The sequence below is a fragment of the Mastigoproctus giganteus genome, chromosome 14 (genome assembly GCF_048544385.1).
Source record: "Mastigoproctus giganteus isolate SK-2022 chromosome 14, ASM4854438v1, whole genome shotgun sequence".
Taxonomy (NCBI): domain Eukaryota; kingdom Metazoa; phylum Arthropoda; class Arachnida; order Uropygi; family Thelyphonidae; genus Mastigoproctus; species Mastigoproctus giganteus.
Window position 1 is genome coordinate 116,328,111 of NC_143588.1, and position 22,996 is coordinate 116,351,106.

The 22,996-nt window shown below is 38.1% G+C and overlaps 2 protein-coding genes across 2 annotated transcripts in view; both read right to left on the reverse strand.

The window, feature by feature from the left end:
• Window positions 1–22,996, reverse strand: part of LOC150075621 (intracellular coagulation inhibitor 1-like) — a 91,187-nt gene that overhangs the window by 63,068 nt on the left and 5,123 nt on the right. The gene's annotated exons all lie outside the window — the stretch shown is intronic.
• The window catches only part of LOC150075625 (uncharacterized), a 73,233-nt gene that overhangs the window by 19,107 nt on the left and 31,130 nt on the right, over window positions 1–22,996 (reverse strand). The window contains exon 3 of the mRNA XM_090388596.1: window positions 866–1,028. Within this exon, the coding sequence (XP_090244722.1) occupies window positions 866–1,028 (163 nt within the window). The remainder of the gene's footprint in view (window positions 1–865; window positions 1,029–22,996) is intronic.

Genomic DNA, 22,996 nt, shown 5'->3' on the forward strand with positions numbered 1-22,996 from the left:
TATAGTGTTGACCAAAAAAGCTTTCCTATAAAGAGCAGTAATTAGCTTTTCTTCTTTTTAGTTAACTGAGCGTATGTTATACTGCTACCGAATAGGAAGTGAAGACAGATAGCAGCTGGCAGATGCTTTTATAAACAAGATGATGCAATAGCAAACCATCTAATATTATAGAATAATGATGATGCAACATCACACTTATTTTACTGTATGATGTAATAATGTCATGAAAAGACATAATTTTACCTATACAGGGATTTATTAAGAAAAAATATTATATTAAACTTTAATAGGTTGATACAATTTATAGGTCATCATCACTGTATATTCATACAGTATACTAATGCCTCATACATAGCCGTGGTACTTTGGCATTTAACACATAACTAACCTAATCTGGCTGAGCTCACACACAAACAGCTTCCTGATTTATGTTTTCAAAGTTCTGAAATTTTTGGATTCTACCTTACTGCAAGTTAGGTGCCTCCGTAGCCAGGTGGGCAGGATCAGCAATGCATAGCACGTGCTTCTTGATTAAACTGGGTTTCGAGCCCGTGACCACCAAATACAGAGGATGCGGAAAGGTCAGGGAATGACCACCGCATATCCCCAGAGCAATATGGCCTTAGTTGCTAATGCTCCTAAAAACCAAATAACAACAAAATTGAAAGCTTTCATTCCTTATGGCCATCATAGATACATAATCTGACTCACAATGTCCATTGTTATAGAACTGTTCTAGGATTTTTTCAGGAAAAGGTGTCGTCTACAATCCTTTGAAATACACTGCATTGAGTAGAAGCAGAACCGTAGAGGGATCGACTGAATCCAGCAGCGATTGGATCTTTACCCTTGTCTTCTCCCTTACCCAAGAATTCACCATTGACGTTGTGTCTTCTTCTCTAAAAAAGTCAACCTCCTTGACCTCTGACTGATAAAACTTCTTCAGTTCTTCTGCATATTTCTCATTGACGTTAAATCCCATTTGGATTATAAGTGCATTAGCAACATTCAGTACATACTTTTTGTCTCTGTTAAGAAGAAATTCCAGCATTGTCTGGAAGTTTCTCTTTATATCTTCACTCGATATACAATTTTGTTCATGTTCAAAGAGAGCCCTAATCTCTGACTCTGTAATTCCACGGGCCCCTTCCAGAAGCATGTGCAATATAACTGAGATGCTGAATGGGGGAAGGCGCCTCTGTAGCCAGGTAGGAAGGAGCAGCAGTGTGTAGCACATGCTTCTTGATTACACCGGGGTTCGAGCCCGTCACCACCAAATACGGAGGATGCGGAAAGGTCAGGGATTGACCACCACATATTCTCGGAGCAATATGGCCTTAGTTGCTAATGCTCCTAAAAATCAAACAATGCTGAATGGGGAATAAAACATATTTCCCACATTTGATGCCAGATGGTGGTGTAACTTTATAGAAAACTTGTTGAGAGTATCAGAAAAATTGTGATCAGTTTCTTCAGGAGGTGATGACAAAGCCATTCTGATATGTGAAGAACCTGTATAGAGAACAAAATGTAGTAAGGTTCTATTTTTATGATTTTTATATTTTAGAAAATAAAAGACATTGACATTATTATTATTAGCTACATGGTGCAAGGAAGCCTGAGGCTTATGCTGCACAAGCCAAAAAAAAAAAAAAAAAATTCCTGAGTTACCCTGAGAGAGAGAGAGAGAGAGAGAGTTAAAAGTAGAAGGGAATCACCAAGAAAGAGAAGATGATATCCAACTCAGGACCCTGGGTGTGCCAAGCCCATACTCACCAGATGTGAGCCCATTTCTTATGGCTAGCTGTGTGATTTTTCTTTTGGCTATTTAGTAGGAAGAAATGCATAAAAATATGTTTATGTTCTGATTTAATGATGAAAATTTAGTATTTCTGGAAAAGAAAAAGAAAGACAAAATTTTTGAAAAAAATGTAAAAAAAAAAAACACTTTGTCTCGTATTGCATGTACATGTAATAACACAAAATGTTTCACTGAGAAGTCTGAATTTATTCTTTTTTTTTAATTTTTTGTATTGCACCATCCAGACTATTTTTGCTAATGGCACTTAAAAAATTGACTGAATAATATTCAATCAGTTTTTTTACTATTGAAAGATACAAACATGGAATTTCTAGGAGTGCTAGCCGAGCTGAATTTATGGTCTAACAGCAAATGAAACCAATTGTCAAAGAAATAATATATCCATCAGAAATCTCGGATCAACTTTTTTTTCTTTTTTTACTCCTGGAGACTGAGGATGCTTCTATTTTATACTAAAAAGTGTTTATACTGGCTCTAATTTATGGTATCAAGATCCATTTTCTCTCAAAATTTTATTAAAAAACCATTGCTCTCTGTGATAATTCAACAACCACTCAAATGAAAATTCTTTTCACAACTTCCCTTCTTCATTTAATAACTATGACATCTACTGAATTGCCATGCATTAAACATGTTTATGTTTTAATAAAACAAATCTTGTAATATTACTATTTTTAAAGATATCTGGGTTTTGGGATGAATTTAGGTATGCAAAATGGTTTCACTGTCAAAAAATGTAAAAGTATGTTATTGAAATTTCAAAAATTAAGTTACTTATAATCTTCATATTTTCATTAAGCTGCGAGCTCTGGACAGCCATTTTTAAATTTCCTTGGAACTGCCTAATCCACTGATTCCCAAATTTGTCATCAACAAGGATAATTTTTATTTTTTTATTATAGTTCCCATGTTTTTTTTAAAGGCTGCATATAACCATAAACTTTTTTTTAACTAATATGAGAGTTGTTAGCATTAGAGGCATATGATGCAAGAAAGCAAGCTTATGCAGCATCAGCCAAAAAAAAAAACCTTCCCATTTCACTCATCCAGTCAGTCCAAATGTTTGTCTAGTTCAGCCTTAAATTTATTTAAGCTATCAACTTAAACCACAACAGATGGAAATCCGTTTCAGCAATCAACTACCCGCTGGCTAAAGGCAAACTTCTGCACATCTATTCTACAACTATCTTTCCTCAGTTTGAATCTTTGCCCCCTCAGGTTCTTAATCTGAGCAAGAATTCCATCAGCATTCAGCTTGCTTAACCCATTCAAGGCACTTCAATCAGATCACCTTGCAGGTGCATACACTCCAGGCACTACAATTTGCAGAACTTAAGCCTTTCTTGGTAAGAGCACTCCTTTGTTCCCCTCGCCAATCTTGTTGCCCTTCTTTGTACTCGTTCTAGCAACTCTACATCCTTCCTAAAATGAGGCCTTCAGACCTGTACTCTAGGTGAGGCCTGACCATTGCCTTGTATAATGGGATAATCACCTCCCTGTCCCTGCTAGCAAAATTCCTATATATCATTGACAAGACTCCATGATTTGTCATGGCAGCCTGTCTGCACTGCTCAGCAAACTTCATATTGGACTGCACAATTACCCCCAGATCTTTTTCACTTTCCACTTCCCTGAGTGTAGTACCACACAGTTGGTACGTTTCTCTTAGGTTATTGCTACCCTTATGCAGTACTTTGCATTTGTCAATGTTAAACTTCAGTTGCCACTTCTTGGCTCATTTGCCCCACTTATCTAGATCCAGTGGAGTAGCATACTGTCTTTACTGTCGTTAACAACCCTGCCAACCTTTGTAACATCTGCAAACTTGGACATTAAACCTGATGTACCTTCATCAATATCATTGATAAATATACAAAACAACAATTGGCCCAACACTGAACCCTGGGGGAACTCCACTAATAACATTTGTCCATGAAGAGCAGTGTCCATTGATTACCACTCTCTGTCGCCTTCCACTCAGCCATCCCTTTATCCATTGTAGCAACTTACCCTTAATGCCATACCTCTCCAATTTGTACAGCAGTCTTCCATATGCAACAGTATCAAAAGCTTTCCTGAAATCCAAGTATATGATATCAAAATTATTTTTGGCACTTAATTCCTTTGTGACCACATCATAGTATCCAATCAAATTGGTCAGACAAGACCTCCCTTTAACAAACCCATGTTGTGTCTTAACTATTAGTGCAGTCTTGTCTAGATGATCCTGCATTGCGTCTTTAAACAGTAATTCCATTATTTTCCCTGGAACACAAGTTAAGCTAACAGGTCTATATGTTTGATAAATTTTTATCCTAGCATAGGAGTTATCCAACGTTGACTTTAAACTATTTTATAATGTAGCATTCTTATAATCCAATGCACTTTTTCCAGCATTGCTCCAGATTTATGATCCCAGTTTTAGCATTAGCAATAGTAGTGGCAAATGATGCCAGAAAGCAAGCTTATACAGCATCAGCCAAACAAAAAAGAAAAAAAAAAGACCCCTCCCATTTCACCTATTCATCTCCTCCAGTTTGTTTAGCTCTTCCTTGAATTTATTTAAACTATCAACTTCCACAACAACAGATGGAAGTTTGTTCCAGCAACCAACTACCTGCTGGCTAAAGGCAAATTTCCTCATGTCTATTCTGCAACTATCCTTCCTCTATTTGAATTTGTGTACCCTCATGCATGTAGTCTGAGTAAGAGGAAGAATCTCATAAGCATGGAGCTTGCTCAATCCATTCAAAGTCTGACACTTCAATTTGCAGAACTGAAGTCTTCCTTAGTAAGAGCACTCCTTCATTCTGCTCACCAATCTCGTTGCCCTTCTCTCTACTTGCCCAAGCAGCTCTGCATCCTACCTAAAATGAGGCCTCCAGACCTGTTTGCAGTACTGAAGATGTCACCTGACTACTGCCTTATACAATAGGATAATCACCTGCTTATCCCTGCTAGCAAAATTGTTGTATATCATTCAAAAAACTCCATTAGCTGGCCTGTAAGCCTGTCTATATTGTTCAGACTTCATATCCAATCCTCGCAATTACCCCAAGGTCAAAATTCCATTTTCCACCACCATGAGTGTGATATCACACAGAGTTGGTACATTACTTTGGGGATACTGCTACCCATATGTAGTACTTTGCATTTGTCAATGTTAAACTTCAATTGCCATTTCTCAGCCCATCTGCCTAACTTTTCTAGATCCTGTTGAAGTAGCATACGTCATTACTGTCATTATGTCCCCCTGCCAACCTTTGTGTCATCTGCAGACTTGAACATAAGTTCGATATGCCTTCATCAATATCATTAATAAATATAGAAAACAACAATGGGCCTAACACCGAACCCTCCACTAATAACATTAGTCCACGAAGAGCAATGTCTCCACTGATTCCCACTCTGTCTTCTCCCACTCAACCATCCCTTTATGCATAGCAGCAACTTGCCCTTAATGCCATATTGCTTCAATTTGTACATCTGTCCTCCATGTGCAACAGTATCAAAAGCTTTCCCGAAATCTAAGTATAAGATTTAAAAATTATTTTTAGCATCTAGCTCCTTTGTGACCACATCGTAGTATCCCATCAATTTGGTCAGTCAAGATTTCCCCCTTAACAAATCAGTGCTGTGTCTGAACTATAACTGGAGTCTTGTCTAGATAAGCATGCATTGCATCATTAACTAGTGACTCCATTATTTTCCCTCGAACAGAAGTTAAACTAACAGGTCTATAATTACTCATGTCTCATCCTTGGGGTTGTGGGGCTGGTCCTTGAGGTTGTCACAGACATTCTCTCAGATATGCCAGACAAGCTGTACTTGCTACCTGGGAGTCTAAAACGCTGATGGAACTGATATTCGGGTGACACTTAAGTCAAGTGGACCCAATTTCGGTGAAGTCCGGACGGTCTGTGACAGCCAAATCCCCTGCTTGCACCATCACGATGGTGGGACTGTTGTAATCCTGGGTATAACTTCCATGCACAAGTATATGGTGGGTGACCACCCAGGTGTGAACCAACGTAAGCAGGGGTCAAGGTGTGGTGCCCACACCACATGGAGGAACGCCGCCCCTCCATGTTACCATGCAGTACTAGGTGGTAGATGACTCTCATCAACCGGTGAAATACCACCACTTTGCTTATTGGAGGCTTGAAGTGGTGCAACCCATGTTTAGTCTCTAGAGCTAAGTTCCGGTCAACCCTTCCCTTTCTCTTCCATCATGCAGTATGATTGATGACTTTTGAGGTTATGATGAACATCTTGGCGAGATCCAATATTCCTTACATTTCGAGGGTACAGCTCTAAAACGGTGTACTAACTAGGAGGCTTCCGGATCAGCTAGTGTATAATCTTTCGACCTCTACTCTGCCAGATAGTGACTGGAGGGAATCCGAGTAGTGTATATGCGGGGAGCATTGTCGAGGCCACGTTATGTCAAGGATCTGGGTACATTCTTACCACGTGTACGGCATATACAAAAATTTCATTACTTCATACAGCATGTCCCACCCAATTTTGCTTACTATTGAATACACCAGGAATTGTCAAACTAATAGAGCAAGCTTATTTGCAAAAAGATCTAAACCTCCCAAGCACTTCCTAATTCATTTCACAAATATACGTGGCCTCAATTCTAATCTCAATGATGTCCATTTCCACTTGCAGTCTGCCAAACCCCATGTACTTTTTCTGACAGAATCTCAGTTATCGGTGGATTCAACTATTGCTCATCTCAGATGCCCAAATTATTCACTGTATGATTCCTTTTGCCTCAAAGGTGGTACTTGTGCATATGTCCGTTCTGATATTCCCTGTCAGAGACTTGGCAATTTGGAATCTCCTCTCTTTGATCTTCTCTGGCTTAAAATCTCTCTACCTCATTGTGTCAAATTCATCTGTTGTCTCTACCGTTCTCCCAACTCCACTAATCACTTGGAGCTCTTTAACTTCCTCTCTTTGCAACCTGACTTTCTCCAGTCCAACTTTCCTCACAGTGAGGTAATTTTCCTTGGTGATTTTAATGTTCACAACTCCAGCTGGCTTCAGTTTCCTAGTCACACCGACCCAGCATGTTGAGATGCTGAGGCTTTTGCAATTACTAATGACCTAGCACAGATTGTTCATTTACCTACAAGAATACCGGACAATCCTAATCATACAGCCAATACGCTTTATCTTTTCCTCACAAACAACCCTTCTAAGTACACGGTCGAAGTGAGAGGTCCTTTAGGCACTTCAGATCACAACTTGGTGATTGTCTCTTCTCCAATGGAACCTTTATCTCATGGCTATTCCCAACCTCGTGTTGTTTGGCATTATAAGAATGCAAAATGGGATGACCTGCGAGACTTCTTTTCTTCTTTTCCTTGGTCGGATTACTGTTTCAAAACTTCTGATGTCAACTTTTGCTCAGATCGTGTCAGTGAAATTATTCTTGCAGGAATGGAATCCTTTATCCCACGCTCCACTTTAAAATCTCGTCCTTTATCTAAACCTTGATTTTCCAACAAATGTGCTAAGGCTGTTCAAGAAAAGAATGTTGCATATCGTAATTGGCTTGTTTCTAATTCTTCAGTTTCATTTTCTGCCTACACCAAAGCTCGCAACAATTGCAAAGCAGTTATTAATCAGTCCAAACTAGCGTTTGAACAGGCTAAGAGTAGAAAACTTGCTTCTTGCCCTAATGGTAGACGAGCATTCTGGTCTCTTGCCAAAGCTATTGGCCATAACTTTTGCCCATCTCTGCTCCCACCTCTGTCCAAACCAGATGGTTCTGTTGTCACTTCAGCCAAGGATAAAGCTGACCTGCTAGCATCCCATTTTTCTTCCAGCTCATGTATTAATGATCTTGGTAAAACAATTCCCACCATTCCCAAACGCTCCATTCAATGCCTCCTGTGGTCTTCCGGCAAAAGGATGTCAGAAGGATTTTGACGAATCTTGATGCTAAGAAAGCTCCAGGTCCTGATGGTATTTCTCCACTTGTTCTCAAAACCTGTACTCCTGAACTTACGCCTATTCTTTGCCGCCTTTTTTCACTTTCTTATTCCAAAGGTGTTTTTCTTTCTACTTGGAAATTTGCTCATATCCAGCCAGTTCCTAAAAAGGGTGACCAATCCCTCCCATCCAATTATCGCCCCATTGCAATTACTTCTACTCTTTCTAAAGTAATGGAGAAATCAATTAACCGCCAACTCTTAAACTACCTAGAAACCTGTCTGATCAACGATCGCCAGTATGGATTCCATCAGTGTCGATCCACTGGTGATATTCTGGCTTATGTTACCCATTTATGGACTAATTCAATGGAAAAGTTCGGTGAAACACAAGTAGTTGCTCTTGAAATCTCAAAGGCTTTTGATTGTGTTTGGCATAAAGGTCTTCTAAACAAGCTTCCATCTTACAGTTTGCCAACTGTTTTTAGTAATTGGTTATCCAGTTTTTTCTGTGATCGCTCACTGAGGGTGATGGTAGATGGCTCTCAGTCTTCTAACTTCTCCACTAATGCCGGTGTCCCCCAAGGTTCAGTTCTTTCCCCCACTCTTTTCCTCTTGTATATTAATGACCTTCTTCCACTGACTGGCAATCCTATCCATAGTTTTGCCGATGATAGAACATTGAATTCCACTTTCCATTTTGAGAAACTTTGTCCTGCTGAATCAGCTTCAACTTCTAGAAAATCTGCTACCAATTCATTAAATGCCGATCTTCAAGAAATTCTCCAGTGGGGCAAAGACAACTTAGTTGATTTCAACCCTTCTAAAACTCAGTCTTGTCTTAAATCTCGCAAAAAGGGTTCTTCTGCTCCTGTGCTTATCTATAGGGACACTCCGATTTCTAGGCACGATGATATATCTCTTTTGGGGATTACCCTGACTTCTAATCTCTCTTGGCACAAGCACATTATAAATATTGCTTCCTCTGCATCTAAGAAACTTGTTTTTCTCTTTCGCTCTCGGCGTTACTTTTCTTCCAAACAGCTGCTCACTCTGTATAAATCGCAAATCCGCCCTGCCATGGAATATTGTTCCCACATCTGGGGTGGTGCCCCCAAAACCTCTCTCAGGCTTCTTGATTCCATTCAGAAGAGGGCAGTTAGGTTAATTAATGATTTATCTCTAACAGAGTCTCTCCACTCGCTTTCTCATAGACGCACTGTTTCTGCTCCATGCCTCTTCTACAGATACTTCCATGGGCACTGTTCTTCTGAATTGGCTTCTATAATTCCAGCTCTCTCTTTCAAAACAGTCCGAACACGTGCCGCCACCAGCCAACGTCCATTTACTGTCCAACTTCAAACCCACAGAACCAACTTTTCATCTTCCTCATTTATTCATTCAACTGCCGTTTTCTGGAACAACCTTCCTTCATACGTATTTCCTGAAAATTACAGTGTACAGAAGTTCAAGTCCAATGTCAACAAATATCTTCTTTCGTCTTCTCAACCTCAAACCCAAGAACGGTACTAAGTACTATAGGTTTTAATACCTCTCGTGTTTGTGGTTCACATAAAAAAAAAAAAAAAAAATGTCACCCTTCCCCTTTTTGGGAGGATCAAATTAACCAAAATTAGATGGAAAAGCTGCTGAGATATTGAAGTAATAGCACTATGATGATAAATAGTGTAGTCTTTCCAAAATATTTGTTCATACAAAGAAAATAGTTTTCAAATTCTTCAAAGATGTCTGACGTTCAGTTTCGACTTTTATGGTGCATACTTTTGCTTAAATAAGTGCAGAGTAAAGTGTGAAAAATATTTTTCATTTTCAGCCCTTTCACTTATTTTCAAGAGGTATTTGGCCTAATAATGCCTGATATATTTTTCACGGCCTATACAACTAAATTATATAACGATAGCGTCACTTGAGCTAAGCTTTTACTTTCGAATTCAAACACCCCAGGGGTGCGCTCGCCGTAATACTACACTACAGTGACGTCACCCGTTCTCCTGAGCGGACAAGAATGTTGATCGAACGCAAAGGTCCGAAGAACGGTGAATTGTATATGAGTAGAAATTACCAGAACAAGACACAGCAGGTCTTGCATAACAAGACCTTTATAAAGATATTAATTGTCACTACGACGCCGTGCATGGTACAGTATCCATTTAATTCTTCCCCCCCCCACATAGTTGACTCGTGAGAATAAGACAATTCTTAGGGAGCGCAGTTGAGGGGATGCGGAGATATATATTGGAAAAGGGGAAGAGAGACGGACACACAGAGACAGACAGTGATCTTGGTGCAAGACATGACTGAAGAAAGAGTAGTGATACGGTTGGCGGATTTTTGTCATTGTGTAAAGAAGATGTAAATTAATAATTACGAGGGAAAAGATGAGAAAAGAACTATGTTGATGTCTGGAACAGATTTCCCCCCCCCCCCGAGGCGTTGCAGAATATTTTCGGGTAAGACAACCCTTATTGTTTAATAACAAACAGTATTAAATCACCCAAAAGCCGAATCCATTACCTGCATACGTTTAATGCATTTATAAGACATCATTCCTCACATAAATATATATAAATATACCCCGACAATTGTATTATTTTCTTAGTATTCAGTTTTAATGGAAAATACGACTTATTAATTTAATTGTCAATTACTAATCACACTATTAAGATAATATAATTACCTGTTTCATATTTTGAACAGTGGTATGCTCTGACAAACACTAATTATTTTGCACTTGCTAAGGAATTAGTGGAAAAACCATATGAAGAATATTACAACATTGTAATATAGCTAACAGCAAGATAATGCTTGCATTCAATTAATTTGTCTAACAATTAAATACCAATTAATCTAACTTATTTACCAGTTATATTGTACTCACTTGTATACATATATGTTAAATAAACCTTATTTTGTTTGTTAATATTTTGCGTTCTGATCATTCTTCCTAAATTACATACAATTCACTGAACAATAATTATTTTTAAGAATCATTTATGGCGGCATTTCGAACCAGCCTTTAGCTAAGAGTTGTTTCGGGATGAAAAACACAACGCAATTCTGTCGCTGCGAGTACGCTCACTGTGACATGTTGAGTGAGACTTGAGGGCGCAGGATTTTGTCCTAATTTGAACCACTAGATAGATCATTCGAAACCCAGGCTTTTCTGGAATTCACATGATATTGTGCTGACTTGCTATAGCGAGGATTCACGAGTATATTGATAGGCAAGAGCATAATATGACGGAAAAGCCTGTGGAACACTGGTTGCTAATCGTGACCAGGATGAAATGTGCTTTTGCGGGATGAAAAACCTTTTTTTTTATATATGAAAGCTTGTGAGTTATGAGGATTACTGTAAACTGAAGAGCAAAGCACAACAAGAGTAACTGTGAATAGAAGACAAATAAGGGATTAATGTGGTAATAGAATAAAAGGGAAACGTCTAACACTAGTGATTTTGTGTGTATACAGAGAATGGTTAGAGACATTTTATTATTATTTTTTTTTCTTTTTCAGCAATACAAATAACATAGTCCTCAAGTACATACACAGTAGTAATACATACAACTAGAAGCATTTAGTAGTAGTTAATTGATTTGTCAAAACAAATAATAATAATAAATTACAAAAAAAAAATTTTTGGTTGCTATATGTGTTAGAAACTCATTTGATCTTAGCATTGCTCAGTACTAACAGTTTAGTTCTATTTCAGCTACGTAAAGGTAAGTACACTGTTTTGGAGGGACCTTCCCACCCCGAATTTTACTCAAATATTAATAGAGTCACCTAATTTAACATAGACACTTATAAATCCAACATGGAAGAACAAATCCCACAAACTTCAACCGACCTTTCTGCCCCATTGTTTGATACGCAACAAACGCAATCCCCTCCCGGATCTGACAGACTGCGTGTGGCTAATATCTCAGGTTTTCTTGGCCTTGTGCCTACTTTTTTTGGTACAGATGAAGGTCCATCTGCCCAATATTTTTTTGAAACTTTAGAAAGCGTAGGGGAACTAGCATATTGGCGTGATTCCGAACTCATCTCGATTTGTCGAGCGAAATTTCGTTCTTTGGCCGCGGAATTTCTAGCACAATCCATTGAATTACGTAAGGAAAAAAATTATAACGTGTTCAAAAATGCTTTCTTAGCTCACTTTGAAAAAACGGAACCCATAGTCACTTGTTTAAGTGAATTCGCTAATACTGTGCAAAAACCTGACGAAAATGTCACCAGCTTTGGAGCCCGAATTCAAAACCTGGCAAGAAAGGCGTTTAAGATACAGAATGAAACCCCTGAAGCAAAGTCGATTTTAGATCAGGCAATGTTAGCCCAGTTTCTTAGGGGTGTTTCAAATAAAATTAAAAGGATAGTCTTGTCACAAAACCCCCTCACTTTCCATCAAGCAATTATTATTTCGAAACGAGAGGAAGCAAATGAACTTATTACAGAAACAAAACACAGACCAATTAATGCCATATACTGTCAATCTAATAATGAAGTAGTCGGTAGCCAGCAGGAAAATTATTTTGAAAAATTTATTAAACCTTTACAAAATGAAATACTGGACTTAAAACAATCACTTAAAGCATTAGCTGTAAGTAACGCGACTTGTAATAATTTACAAACGCCAATTTACGAAACGGAACGATGTCAAAATTTTGATACTGCAGCTTATCCATTTTTTCCTTCCTACAATAATAGAGCGTCCAGTTATACGTGTTCGCGGTCTGACGAACGAAGAGACGCTATGCCCTCAGGCGTCAGTAGCAATGAACTCGCCAGAAGTGAGAGACGCGTTCCTGCTCCGTGCTATGCTGGGAAGCATGTATACTGTAACCCTACATACGAAGCAAGACAGGCAGTAAGACGCTATGCCGCTTGCCGTCGTCCGAGCAGCTCCCGACCGACGCCAACTTATTCTAACCGTCCGTGCCCGAGTCGCGGAGCGCGCGAATACACTGCGTTACCAAAATATCGGCCGCCTTATGTTAATACACAAAGTTGCAATTTTAATGGAAATGGGGTGAAAAATGCAAACCAAATGTATTATAATAATCGAAATAGGACAGATATGAACTCTTACACGGGGGCAACAAAAGAAATACCTAGAAATAAGTTTAATCAGGGAGAAACTCACCCTAAAGCGATTTTTGGTAGGCAAATTAACCAGGTAGATAATGTAAGTTACAGACAAGATAGAGATAGGTATTTCTGACATAAACGGATGTCTGAAGGAAATAGAAGGGACTATCAGCGTCATAGAAATGTGTTACCAGGTCAAAATTGTTATAGAGGAGCTAAATCGTATGCCAACCACAAAAATGTGCAACATGGAGTTTATATCTTAGATAACGATTCTCAATTGCCGTTGATCATGGGATCAGTTCAAAATGTTGAGGCTAAATTTTTGGTAGACTCAGGCGCTAGCGTAACTTTAATTAATACAGACTTATTTAATAAAATTAAACATGATAAGTCTCTAAATCCAAGAACTCCAAACTTGACGGTAACGGGTGTTTCTGGATATGTAGTACCGATCCATACTGAAATTACAGTAAACATTAAACTGGATAATGCATGTTTTCAAGATAATGTTTTGGTAGCTAATGGAAATTTCACCGGACAATATAATGTTATATTAGGATTGAATGTTTTGAGACGTTTTTCGTTCATAATTGACTTAGGTAAAAAAATGGTTCGCTCAATCCCATTGAATATTTGTTTAAGAGAAGTAGGTGTTAGGGAACAAATTATGAGTTCTAAACCTGTGGTAGCTAAACTCACATGTAAACATGTGCTACCTGGATATTCCGAAAGGGTGGTGACAGCCTATTGTAACCAGCTTGCTGTTTCCACAGAACAACTTGTGTTAACAGAGCCTAATTATAACCTTGGTCGTGAGGACTTAGCTGTCCGTTGTTCAGTGGACAAAGTACAGGCCGATGGATTAGTATCAGTCCTGGTGGCAAATTTGTCAACTGAGCCTTTATATCTTCCAAAGGGGATGGGTATTGCTAGTTTGGAAAGGGTTGAAATTAATCCAGTTACTCTTGCAGGTAAGGAAGTAGAAGACAATAAGACATCTCCTGTGACTTTAAGTGATTTTAATCTGGATCATTTGACTGGTGATCAGAAACGTAAACTATCAGACTTGTTGTATGAATATAGAGACATTTTTGCCAAGTGTCCAGCTCAGCTAGGAAATTCAAAGGTATATAAACATAGAATTAAATTGACGGACAGCATACCGGTTAAGCAGACAGCTTATAGAGTTCCTTTCTTGTTGAAAGATGAAGTTCGAAGGCAGGTAAATGAACTTTTGGAATCCAACATCATACAACCAAGCCACTCCCCATATTCAGCGCCAATTGTTTTGGTGCGCAAAAAGGACCAATCATATAGGCTGTGTATTGATTTTCGGAGATTGAATGCGAAAACGGTTTCAGATGCATATCCTGTCCCAGATTTAAATGAAATTCTCCAACTTTTAGGGAAAGCGCGCTACTTCTCTTCACTTGATTTGCGAAGTGGATTCCATCAAATTGAGGTGCACCCAGCTGATCGTCACAAAACCGCCTTCACTACTGGAGAAGCCTTATTTGAGTTTTCTCGAATGCCACATGGATTAAAAAATGGATTTTCGTCATTCTTGAAAGCCTTATCATTAGTGCTTCATGGTCTCAGGGAAGAATCGATTTTCGCTTACCTTGATCATATAATTATTGCATCGCCCAACCTTAATGAGCATCTCTTGAGGTTGCGAAAGGTTTTCCAGCGTCTGAGAGAATACGACCTTAAGCTAAAACCTAAGAAATGTGAGTTCCTGAAAGAACAGTTTAAATATGTTGGGCATTTAGTTAGTTCTGAAGGCATCCGTCCGGATCGAGAAAACTTAGTCGCCGTTCGAGACGCACGCCCCCCCCGGTCCGTAAAACAAGTCCGATCATTTCTTGGAATGGCAGGTTTCTATAGGAAATTTATTCCCAATTATGCAGAGATAGCAAGACCTCTCACTTCGCTTACAAAAAAAGAAAAACCTTTTGTTTGGGACTGTTCCACGCAGCACGCTTTCGATCAACTGAAAACTGCCTTGACAACTGAACCTCTGTTGGTTTTTCCTGACTTTACAAAACCATTTCTCTTATCTACTGATGCCTCAGCGTACTGTGTAGGGGCCTGTCTCGAGCTTCAGATGGATGAAGATACAAGACAGCCAGTTGCCTATGCTTCTAGGCTATTAAAGGAGTCAGAATTGAATTATAGTACGACAGAGAAAGAAGCTTTGGCTATTGTTTTCGCAGTCACAAAGTTCAGACCTTTTTTAGTGTCCAATCATTTCACCCTGATAACAGATCACCAACCCTTGAGTTATTTGCTCAATCTGAAGAATCCTTCTCCCCGCTTAGCGAGATGGAGTATGCTTTTACAAGAATACGACTTCCAAATTCAGTACCGTCCTGGTAAAGTACATTCGAACGCAGACTTTCTTTCAAGGCCAGTGTTAGAAGAGGATGAAAAGAAAAAAGGGCTAAGAAAGGCTAAAACAACTGAGTTAGTAGCTCCCATATCAGCTGATTTAACCATGGAGTCATTGGTGATGCCCCAGCAACAAACCAGAAATTTAATTAAAACCCTGCAAAGAGAAGATCCAATTTTGCAAAACTTAATTGAACAATTGGAAGGAATACCCCAGGCATCAGCAAAAATCCCAGATTCCTTCTATTTATCGAAAGAGGGAATACTATATCATTACACTTTATCTGACCCTGGAGCGACAAGAGAAGAGCCAACAGAACAATTAGTGGTCCCCGTTGGCCTAAAGACAGAAGTATTGAAAGCATCCCACGAGAACGCTCTTTCTGGCGGCCATCTTGGGCTACAGAAGACGTTGGAGAAACTCAGAAAGAATTTTTTCTGGATTGGGATTTACAGCGACATTAAGAATTATATTGAGTCATGTCCATCGTGTTTGGAACGAAAAGGATACAATCCGAAAGCCAAAGCAGCTCTGATGAGAGTTCCCAGTGAAAATTCACCTTGGGTGCGAGTATCATTAGATATCCTAGGACCACTTCCTATGTCCTTGAGAGGACACAAATATTTATTGTTAGCAGTGGATAATTTCACGCGTTATGTTGAAGCAGTTCCACTCAAAACTCAGAAGGCAGATGAAGTAGCCACAGCATTTATAAACAATGTGATAGCGAGACATGGAATTCCTAAATACATACTCACAGATCAAGGTACAAATTTCATGTCCTCATTATTGCGACAAGTGTGTGAGAAGTTGAGCATTCATCAACTACATACATCTAGCTTCCATGCACAAGCAAACGGAAAAGTCGAACGTATAAATCGTACCTTAGCGAACATATTATCCCATGTCATAAATCAGACTCAGACTGACTGGGATGAAATGATTCCATTGGCTGTGGCTGTATATCATGCTGCAACTCACAGTTCTACTCAAGAAACACCCAACTTTTTAATCTATGGCAGAGATTTAGTGTTACCTTCAGATTTATGGCATGCAAAATTAAGGCCAAGTTACGCATCCTTAGAGAACTATTCAGAAGAAATGTGTGCACGACTCCGTAGAGCTTATGAAATGGTCTCTGAACATTTAGAAGAAGCAGTGCAGAAACAAGAACAACGTAGAGCAGCAGTGGCTGTGGATAAGAATATTCGAGTAGGAAACCTTGTTTACCTTTTTACTCCCAAGGTGAAAGCCGGTACCACGAAGAAACTGGCTCGATTGAGTACAGGACCTTACCGTGTGATCAATCAGACCTCTCCAGTCAATTTTGAAATACAGAATATAAAGAAACCTAAGGACAAGCAGTTAGTGCATGTTGACAGATTGACAAAGGTGGTAAATAGGAAAGTGTTTCCTGAACTTAGAGTAGAAGAGTCAGAAGAATCAGAAGATGGTGAAATACAAGATCAATCTGGTACAGAGACGGTGCCAAAAGTGCCAAAAGAAACATGGATCTTTGATGACCCCATAATAGAAGAATGTGATTTAATCCCACCCATAGACCCCCAACCTGTGTATTTGCAGCCAACCAGAACTGCACCTATTCCAGAACCTTTGACGACATCTTCAAATGAGAACCAAAATAGGCCGTCAGTGATAAAACAGTCTGAAGAGACAGTTGAATCTACCCATAAGCCAGCACAGACACATGACTATAATTTGCGCAGTCGTAGTCGTGTAACTCACACACCATATGTGGTAACCCTCAATCCACCGTCACAAAATGAAGTGAGAATTCACGAATCAGCTTCTGACAGTAGAGTAGGAACAGAACATGGAAGCTCCTCTCATGAAACAGAGATGCAGAGAGGCGAATCTTCTGATCAAAATACAGAAGAACATGGAAGTGCTGATCACGCTGATCAACCCAGTGGATTAGATAGGACTATTCAGTGGATGTTGGGAAGTCCACTTACCGCGAGGTTAAATACACCAAATGATGACAGAGGCCTTGATTTGGCAGGTCTTATAAGAGATGCGTGGAGAGATTAAAACTATAAAGAAGCAAAATTGAAATTTGTGAGAAAGAGAAAACAGTATGAGGAAAAGTTTGTTATTGTGTTTCCTCCATCTATAAAGAAAAGAAGTCAGTTCTTGGAGAGGGAAAGTTATATAAGAATAATGATTCCAGTATCATGCTAAATTGATGCATAGTGTCATGAGATGAATATTGCATTCGGTTGAAGATGATTTGATTATAAGCTAAGAGATACATTAAATGAAGTTTCTGATTAATTAGAGTATCAGACCCATGAAGTTTTTATTTACAAAGGGAAAAGAAAGGTTAGTTCTCATCAGACACAAGCATTGTGTTTATCAGCAGTTTTGTTTTGGATGATGCAGTGAGCAAAGGGGATTAAAGGATGAAGGTGAAAACATGGAAAGAGAATCTGGATTTCAAATAAAAACAAGAGTTATTTTCAGGAGTTGTTTTAAAAAAAAAAAAAAAAAAAGAGGAGGTAAAAGAAGATAAATACTAGAACTCTTATTCAAATTTGACCATTGAGGAAAATATTTTCTTATGTAACCTATATTATCACCCTCATTCCACAAAACATGTTGCAATTGTATAGGCCAATTTTGAGAGGAAGGTTGCAGTGGATACTAGGGCCTTTTGGGTGCACCCCCTAGTTTCTTTTGTTTTCTCTCTCTCTCATTGCTGACTAAAATTTCACTACAAGAGAAAAGATTCTGGAAAAAAATATAAATATGTCTATATATGTATTTAGGCTTTTTCTTTTGAAGATCGGATGAAATAAGTGGCCTGAGGACGGCTGGTTCCGCCCAGTTACTGCTTGTTTTGTCGTTCCTCCGAAGAGAAGAGTAGAGTGTAATAAATAGTAACACCTGTGTTTCTAGATGAAGATAGGAGAATCTTTCCTTGTACCATTTTGAAAAAGAATACTCAGCCTCATCCTGAGTTAAAGTTTTGATACCATATAAATCAGAGTTCTAGTTCCACAAATATTTTTTTTTTGGAAAGAAATTTATCCACCAATTGGAACTTTATCATGCATGACATTAGAAAGGTTAATGATATTGTATTAATGTAAAGAGAGTTTGGATGGTATGCATATTTAGACTATATCAACTGCAATAATGAAAAGGGAACAGTAAGCAAACTGTTGAAGTATCAATCTTGTGCTCTTGCCTTTGATAATCCAAATAGCTGATGATTAAAATAGTGCACTGATTGAGCAGATCAGAGCTCATTTTCAAGTTTAGAGATTGGTTACCAATTCCTTTTATGGGAATCTTGTTTATCTGGCATGAGTGACTTGTGTGTTTCTGTTTTGAAAATAGAGAGAAAAACCCATTTTTTAAAAAGAAATGAAAGGAAATAAGGAGGTGACAGTTTTGGAAAGTGAACAAGTACAAGAAAAGTGAGTGGAAAGTCTATAGATGAAGGGTAAATGGCATGAGACCTCACCCCCTCTCCTACAAGTCAAAACAAATCTGAAAAGATGAATAAAGTTTGTGAACCTCTCAGTTGAACAAATTGTCCAGGAAAAAAAAAAGAAAGACAAAAAGAGAAAATGAGATCCACTTAACATTTTACTATCTTCTTGCTCAGTTGCTTAGAGGATATTTTTTTTTAGGATGTCTCAGTTTTATGTGCATGATGGTTGTCCTTCCTCTGAAGGCATGCAAAAAAGTTCTCCCATTCAGAACTGTAGTGAACATTTAGTCTTTCTCATGCTCTGACATGGTGTTCCAGTTAATAGTGAAGGACTATCTCCATGAAATCACTCAAGGAATATGATGCAGTCTTCACAGCTGACAAGTGTACTCAGTGGCCTTAAACTTTAAGGATTTGTGAACCCAAGAACTCTCTCTATGTCTGGAGAGTTAGTGAGATATTCTCCACAGATGATGGTTGCACCATCAGAAGGTGCTGAACAGTTAAAACTATACAATTGGTCAGGTGATATAACTGCCTAAATTTTTACAGTTCAGTTTGTAGTCTTATAACATTGCAAGTATAAGTTGGAACTTGCAGCCATATTTATTCAATGTATTCTTTGATTTTTTTGTTCTTATTGCAAATTCTGTATATTAGTTGCAGGAATTTAATTATATGTGAGGATTTATATTATATAATCATTTAATGTTTGATGTTTGCTATATTTTCCTTTAAAAAAAAAATAAATAAAATAGAATAAGTAAAAAAATGTTCACATGTTAGAAGAATATTTTTTTTTGCTGTTTGCTTGATATATTTTAAATACATTCATTATAAAAGGATGTCTTATGTATTGAATATTTGTGTTGTCTCAGTTGTTAATTGTCATAATGAATAGTATATCTACTGTCATATTATACTAATTATGTTAAAAGGAATAGATACTGATTCTTTGATTTTTTTTTGTTGCATGTAATACTATTGTGTTGAGCAATGGTGATAAAGGAAATGTGACCAAAGAATTCTTTGAGAAGAAGTTTCAGTATTTTTCCCTGACCAACAATGAACAATCCTATCAGTATTCCAGTGCTTCAAACGTCCAGTTCAGACGTTGTGTAGAGAACATTCAGTGCAACATACTACAACAATTTGTGTTAATACAAAATTAAACATTGCTACAATATAGACATTGCATATATGATAAACACCTCTTGTGAAAATTTACTTGCTAATATGGGATTTTGTTTAAGGTCTGTGGAGACCAAGTTGCGGATCAACCAAGGTAGGGTTGTTGAATGTGAAAATTTACATAAAGTTATCGTTGTTGTTATTAGAGGACTCAGAAGATTTTGAAAAGTGTATGTAGACACATTATTTCTTTTTGTTTGGGGTACCATTTATCATAGTGGAGAACAATCCGAATTCTGTAAGAGGAAAGATGTCTGTCACTTCATTTTTTTTTACACCGGTAGAATTCATGTTACACGTTTTTTTTTAAAAAAAAAAAAAAAAAAAAAACTTGAGAAATTTTGAGCTTGTGAAATTCTCGGCGCTCAGAATTTCTTATCCGTAGGGGGAAGGTGTGTGAAAAATATTTTTCATTTTCAGCCCTTTCACTTATTTTCAAGAGGTATTTGGCCTAATAATGCCTGATATATTTTTCACGGCCTATACAACTAAATTATATAACGATAGCGTCACTTGAGCTAAGCTTTTACTTTCGAATTCAAACACCCCAGGGGTGCGCTCGCCGTAATACTACACTACAGTGACGTCACCCGTTCTCCTGAGCGGACAAGAATGTTGATCGAACGCAAAGGTCCGAAGAACGGTGAATTGTATATGAGTAGAAATTACCAGAACAAGACACAGCAGGTCTTGCATAACAAGACCTTTATAAAGATATTAATTGTCACTACGACGCCGTGCATGGTACAGTATCCATTTAATTCTTCCCCCCCCCACATAGTTGACTCGTGAGAATAAGACAATTCTTAGGGAGCGCAGTTGAGGGGATGCGGAGATATATATTGGAAAAGGGGAAGAGAGACGGACACACAGAGACAGACAGTGATCTTGGTGCAAGACATGACTGAAGAAAGAGTAGTGATACGGTTGGCGGATTTTTGTCATTGTGTAAAGAAGATGTAAATTAATAATTACGAGGGAAAAGATGAGAAAAGAACTATGTTGATGTCTGGAACAGATTTCCCCCCCCCCCCGAGGCGTTGCAGAATATTTTCGGGTAAGACAACCCTTATTGTTTAATAACAAACAGTATTAAATCACCCAAAAGCCGAATCCATTACCTGCATACGTTTAATGCATTTATAAGACATCATTCCTCACATAAATATATATAAATATACCCCGACAATTGTATTATTTTCTTAGTATTCAGTTTTAATGGAAAATACGACTTATTAATTTAATTGTCAATTACTAATCACACTATTAAGATAATATAATTACCTGTTTCATATTTTGAACAGTGGTATGCTCTGACAAACACTAATTATTTTGCACTTGCTAAGGAATTAGTGGAAAAACCATATGAAGAATATTACAACATTGTAATATAGCTAACAGCAAGATAATGCTTGCATTCAATTAATTTGTCTAACAATTAAATACCAATTAATCTAACTTATTTACCAGTTATATTGTACTCACTTGTATACATATATGTTAAATAAACCTTATTTTGTTTGTTAATATTTTGCGTTCTGATCATTCTTCCTAAATTACATACAATTCACTGAACAATAATTATTTTTAAGAATCATTTATGGCGGCATTTCGAACCAGCCTTTAGCTAAGAGTTGTTTCGGGATGAAAAACACAACGCAATTCTGTCGCTGCGAGTACGCTCACTGTGACATGTTGAGTGAGACTTGAGGGCGCAGGATTTTGTCCTAATTTGAACCACTAGATAGATCATTCGAAACCCAGGCTTTTCTGGAATTCACATGATATTGTGCTGACTTGCTATAGCGAGGATTCACGAGTATATTGATAGGCAAGAGCATAATATGACGGAAAAGCCTGTGGAACAAAAGTGTCACTACTGATGGTTAAAGTGTAATAATACAGTATCTACATGAATATCATATAACATATAGAAAAGTTTCAATGCAAAAGGAAACACGTTCCACTATAGGAAGAGGTCATTTGAGACCAGTTCCTGGTCTCCAAAATTGGCAGAGAGAGGTGGTGGCATGTAACCAGCTGTTCCCCACATTCCTCTCACATTATCAAAGCAGTCTTGTAATATTTTCTGTGGATAGTTTAATACTTCTGTCATCAGTAATTTTTAAGTAATTTTTGATATAAATTTAGCTTAAATAAAACCTTATTTTCTACAAGATTTGTGTTAATTCACAATTGAAACACTTCTATTTACAAAGGAAACAAGGATCTAAACTAAGAACACAGGACAAAAGATATGAACAACAAGGATTCAGTAATAAGAGCGTCAATGATTCTCATATTTTCTTTATTGTACTGAGCTACTGATGTTATACGACCGTCTGATTATTTATTATTATTTCTCCCTATATTGGGGGTTCAACCTCATGACAGGTATTACTACCAAGTGCACAGGGTGGTTGTTTTTATGTCTGGTATTACTGTTGATCAAGGAACTCTCTAATTATCCTACAAGTTAACCCCAGGGGCTCACATCTGGCGAGTATGGGCTTGGCACACCCAGGGTCATAAGCTGGATATCATCATTCTTCTCTTTCTTGGTGATTCCCTTTTACTTCTCTCTCTCTCTCTCTCTCTCTCTCTCTCTCTCTCTCTCTCTCTCTCTCTCTCTCTCTCTGGGTAAATGGGGTATTTTTTTTTTCTTGTGCAGCAAAAGCCTCGGCTTTCTTGCACCATATAGCTAATAACAATAATATTAATAATAGGTGTTGAGGATTGCGACTGTCTCGAGTTCCTTGTTGGTGTTCGCTGGGAGACCTATTGCTGCTAGGCTGTTATGTAGGGTCTTTGGCACCATACCTGTAGTTGACACGATGATCGGGATGGTGTTTACTTGTTGCATATGCCACATCTCTTTGATCTCCTGTCTTAGGTTCGTGTACTTACTGATTTTTTTCCCCATGGGTTTTCTGCAGGTTGCCAGTTTTGGGTACCGCTATGTCAATCAGATAGGTAGCCTTTACCTTCTTGTCCACAAGAGTTTTGTCTGCTCTGTTGTGCGGGATTGTCCTATCCGTTATTATGACGTGGTCCTAGTACAGCCTGTGGGT